A 4,608-nucleotide genomic window follows, 5' to 3' on the forward strand; every position below is an offset into this window, starting at 1 on the left:
TTAACTATAATTAAAAACTAAAGTTCACATTTGGCTCCAATGTATCTCAAACTGGCAAGCGCAGACTTATAAAAAGCTAATACACATATCTAACTTGAAGACTTACATTCTTATGCTGCATTTTACCATTTGACTACTAAAAAGGAGACCAAATTACAATATTCCATCTTGGCATGCTTTTCCAATACAACAGTATTTACACAATGCAAACATCAGAATGTCTAATAAAGTTAACAAAGCCAAGGCAATTTTGTTACATAAATTAACCCATTTATTATAGGCCAGTGATGTCTCAAAGAGTAGAAGAGCGTCTACTGGTCTTTCAACTCCTTCAGTCTTCTGATGGCGGACTTTACCGTGACAGCGGAAGTGGTACTGGAAAGAAAGATTCAGTTTCAAACATAATTAAGCATGTTAACATAGAAAATGGCAAATAAGTAAATCTGCCTCGTTTTTGTGGTGAAGTCTCTTCCCAAATTTTCCCGGAAAGAATTATACTGAGATAGACGGCTCTACCAATACTTTGCTGCAGTCGATCCAAACATCTAACCAACATTAGATTACTTCCCCAAGTGAGTGGCTTCTAAACTACATGATGGCATCCTTTAAGAGCCATGCCTTCAGGATCTTGCAGAATTAGACATGCAAATCACATGCATCTGATTTCTCAACTAGTTTTTTTTTTAATAGGAACTCAGTTATGGACAAGCAAGCTTTAACTCCCCCCTACCCCATCCCACGAAACAGAAATGGTTTTAAGAGGCTGACCCAAACTTATTAAAAGGGAATGGACAGATTACAAGAAATGAATAAATTACAAGATGGTACAGTGAGAACAATGATTAAGGAAATAGAGTGGACACTAAAGTGCCTTTGGGAAAGACAGCTACTGAAATGACTACAAAAATTTTACCACAAAATTCAGGAACTATACCTGAAAGTCACCATCCTATATGGTGAGTATATAAATGCGAATTCACTCTCCTATCAGAACCAAGAAAGCACTCTAGTTCTCATTTTCCATTCTGCCCTAATAAAAACCCACACAAGGTGTGTGTGTATATATATGTATGTATTTCAACATTTTCCACTTCAGTTTAAGTTTAAATTGACTGAAACTTAAAAATCCAATTCTTTAATTACACTAGCCATATATGTACTTAGTGTAGTGGACAACACAGGTCTGGATACTGGTTTGTAGTGTAGTGTTTGTAGTATCACCCTGTCAGGTGATACCAAGTTGCAGATTCACAAACCTGCAGCAGTCTAACACTGTTCAGAAAGACGAAATTGTGGTGGTCCTGATGGCCTCAAGTTTCCAAATACAGTTTTGAACTAACTGACCTCTTCACCTATTTTTGTCAAAACTTGCAATGCGCACCAACGTTCAGTAGATTCAGCCCCACTAACGGACCTGCACAGTATCATGACAATGTTCACAACCATGTGCCCAGTGACCATCTAATTCTAAAGCAGTCTGTGAATAGATTTCCGACTTCTATTTGGTAGTTTTGTGTTTACTCTTTCAATAACTGAAAATAAATCACCACAAAAGAATCCTGAAAATACAAGGACACCCTTATTCTCTCGGTCCTGAGAAAGTGTTAACACTAGTCCATCCAGCAACAACCTGGAATGTGGGCCTATGTGGCCCACCCACTTCGAAATACAAGGAAACAGACTCACTTGTATGTCCAGGCACCACCGGCCACTGTCTTCATGCAGGAACCACAGTGCCAGATCCCCACAGCTCGTCTCTTCATCTTGGTCTATAAAAGAGAACCAATTTTCACCATGAACCGAGTATTTTATCTTACAAGCATCCAGAAGTCTAAATTTGGATTCACCTTATTGTCAAGGATGTGAAAGCCTTCCTTCCTCCCTCAAAAACAAAAACAAGGATTGCTGTAATGCAGTATTTTGCACATAAACGTTCAAACCTTTATCAAACAAAAATCCCTCGTAGAACAAGCAGAATGGTATTAGACGGACAGACTAGACATCTTGGGGGTTAGTACAGAAACATCAGTAGACAAAACTGATGGAATCATTTCCCACAAAGCAGGTTTGGCTTAGGCTGGGGGCGCTCTGTCAAATGATTATTTTACCCATTAACTTTTAAGTGGTTTTCTTTAAATGAAAAACGTTTCACAAAATCTAAAGTTACCATCAACACTTTTATCTTAAAACTCATGATCAACGAATGGCACGAGTAATTCTAACTGCTCACGAGCACACGGCTTATAAAATACCTTGAAGTCAGACCTCACTTGGGTAAGAAACCTGCCTTCCCTCTCCCCTCACCAGACTTTGCCTTACTTACTTTGCCACAGAAAGAGCAAGTGTACTTGGCGTGCTGGCTGATTTCAATTTTCTTCACCATTTTCCGGAGGGAGGCCCCATAGCGGGTTCCGTATTTACCGACGATCCCGACTTTCTTGGTACGTTTGGCCTGTTTAGAGTGAAGGAAGAAACCAGTGATAGTTAGACCTGGAACCCAGGCAGGCCCCGGAGCCTCCACACACCGTTCCTCCACCTCACTGACGTGTGACCGACATGTGAATTACATGTGACCTAGTTTTCCCTAAATTCAACCCAACAAAACCAGGGTCCAGGGCTCGCCGCGCGCTCCGAACGCCCGGCGTTAACCCGGCCGGAGCGCGCCAGGACCAGGCAAGGCGCCCCCGCTCCTCCGCCTCGGGACAGCGTCCGACGGTGGTGTCTCCTGCGAAGGCATGGAGACAGGAGAGAACACGGGGCAAGGCAGGTGAGGAGACGGGTGCGGGAGAAGAAAACAAGGACAGATGCAGGCAGATAGACACCTAGGCCGCACAGAGATCCGCACTCACCATCTCGCCGCGAACTAGGTCCGAGCCCAAAGAGGAAGAAACGCGGTGCGCAGGCGCGGTATTAGGCGGACGAGCGGAAGTGGCTGGTGGAGGCCTAGCTAGGAACTGAGCTCTATGGTTCGGGCGTTTTCCGGCGCCCTCCTGAGAAATGTTTGCAATTGTAAGGTATCTCTCTCACGGAGGTTTACCCGGATTCGCAAACTATGGCGACAAACAACCATAGCAGAAGCATGTCCAGATTATTTCAGATATATTATAAAATCCTGCAAAGGTACGAGTTCCTCCATTCGATGCACAGAGCTTGGCTTGGAGAAGTGCATAAATCTTAACGTCTGTGGGGTCGGGCGCGGTGGCTCACGCCTTAATTCTAACACTTTGGGAGGCGGGGCGGGTCAGGAGTTCGAGACCAGCCTGGTCAGCAGGATGAAACCCCGTCTCTATTCCAAATCTCATTTCTTTCCCCGCTGCATCATATTCTCTAAAAGTGGCTGACTCTGCAGGATGCTAGCGACAGTAGTGACTAAAATCCAAAGTTCCACTCCGAGAGCAAGTTGCAGGCCAGCAGCAAACAATCGTATAGCCACATTAAGAAGTTAGGGCCGGGCGCGGTGGCTCAAGCCTGTAATCCCAGCACTTTGGGAGGCCAAGACGGGCGGATCACGAGGTCAGGAAATCGAGACCATCCTGGCTAACACGGTGAAACCCCGTCTCTACTAAAAATACAAAAACTAGCTGGGCGAGGTGGCGGCGCCTGTAGTCCCAGCTACTCGGGAGGCTGAGGCAGGAGAATGGCGTAAACCCGGGAGGCGGAGCTTGCAGTGAGCTGAGATCTGGCCACTGCACTCCAGTCCGGGCGACAGAGCGAGACTCCGCCTCAAAAAAAAAATAAATAAAAATAAAAATAAAAAAAGAAGTTAGATAGTTCAAACTGATCAGAGTTCTGAAGGAAAGGACGATGGTTCCGCCCGCAACTAATTCAGAAGAGCCTGGCGTTCCCTGAGGAAAGTCTGAGATTGGAAGGCTGGAGAAAAGTTAACAGTCACCTTGGAGTTTTGTGTTCCAGCTGCTCCATCTCAGTGCAGATGGCCCGCCTTCCACTTCATTTCAGAACCCACTCCCATGGCCCCACACTAGACTGTTAGGCAGCTTCCTGGTCCAGGCCTGAACCCTTAAACTCTTAACATCTTACCCTCTACCCACCATCAATTCTCTGTCCCTCCAGGTCTCTCAAAGGGGTCAGCAGGGAAGAACTGGATTTCTGGTTGAGGCCTGGGGTGGGGAGGGTGTGTTCTGGGACTAGACACATGATTTTCTTTCTTCATGTAGAACTAGGAAGTTTGGCTGCCTTTTTTCAGGGATGGCTAATCCAGAGAGAGGATAAGAAGCTCAGAAAAATACTGGAATAAGACTGTAAGAGAATCCATGATTTGAGGACCAAGAAAGACCATGAGAGCTGAAAGGCATTGTGTGGCCTTGATTCCAATCAGAACTCTGGTAACAAGTAGCTTCCATTCCCAAAGCTTAATATTAACAATATTAACTGTCTCGAATAATTTTGCACCTGTTCACTTTTCCTCACAATTATATTAAAATCAACTTGCATACCTGGGCTGAGGTGGGAAGATCACTTGAGCCTGGGAGGTTGAGGCTGCACTAAGCTGTCATTATGCCACTGCAGTCCGGCCTGGGAAACAGAGTGAGAGCCTGTCTCAAAAAATATATGTAAATCAAATCACAGCAACTTGTAGACAGCTGTGCA

The 4,608-nt window shown here is 44.9% G+C and overlaps 1 protein-coding gene across 1 annotated transcript; it reads right to left on the reverse strand.

Moving 5' to 3' along the window:
- Positions 1 to 248: 248 nt before the first annotated feature.
- RPL37A (ribosomal protein L37a) lies at positions 249 to 2,977 on the reverse strand. Its single transcript, XM_033230330.1, has 4 exons — positions 2,850 to 2,977; positions 2,324 to 2,452; positions 1,687 to 1,769; positions 249 to 375 (listed from the first exon to the last, which is right to left on the reverse strand). The coding sequence occupies exons 1-4, from the start codon at positions 2,850 to 2,852 to the stop codon at positions 312 to 314; spliced, it is 279 nt and encodes a 92-aa protein (XP_033086221.1). The 5' UTR covers positions 2,853 to 2,977; the 3' UTR covers positions 249 to 311.
- Between the last annotated feature and the right edge of the window lie 1,631 nt (positions 2,978 to 4,608).

Source organism: Trachypithecus francoisi, unplaced genomic scaffold (assembly GCF_009764315.1).
Source record: "Trachypithecus francoisi isolate TF-2019V2 unplaced genomic scaffold, Tfra_2.0 Lachesis_group13, whole genome shotgun sequence".
Lineage (NCBI taxonomy): Eukaryota > Metazoa > Chordata > Mammalia > Primates > Cercopithecidae > Trachypithecus > Trachypithecus francoisi.

What these genes read in the sequence shown, in the direction of transcription:
- RPL37A (XM_033230330.1), bottom strand. An exon ending in CTTGCTCTTTCTGTGGCAAA is followed by an intron (nt 1,770 to 2,323) that starts GTAAGTAAGGCA and finishes TCTCTTTTATAG; the next exon opens with ACCAAGATGAAGAGACGAGC. An exon ending in GGTGGTGCCTGGACATACAA is followed by an intron (nt 376 to 1,686) that starts GTGAGTCTGTTT and finishes CTTTCTTTCCAG; the next exon opens with TACCACTTCCGCTGTCACGG.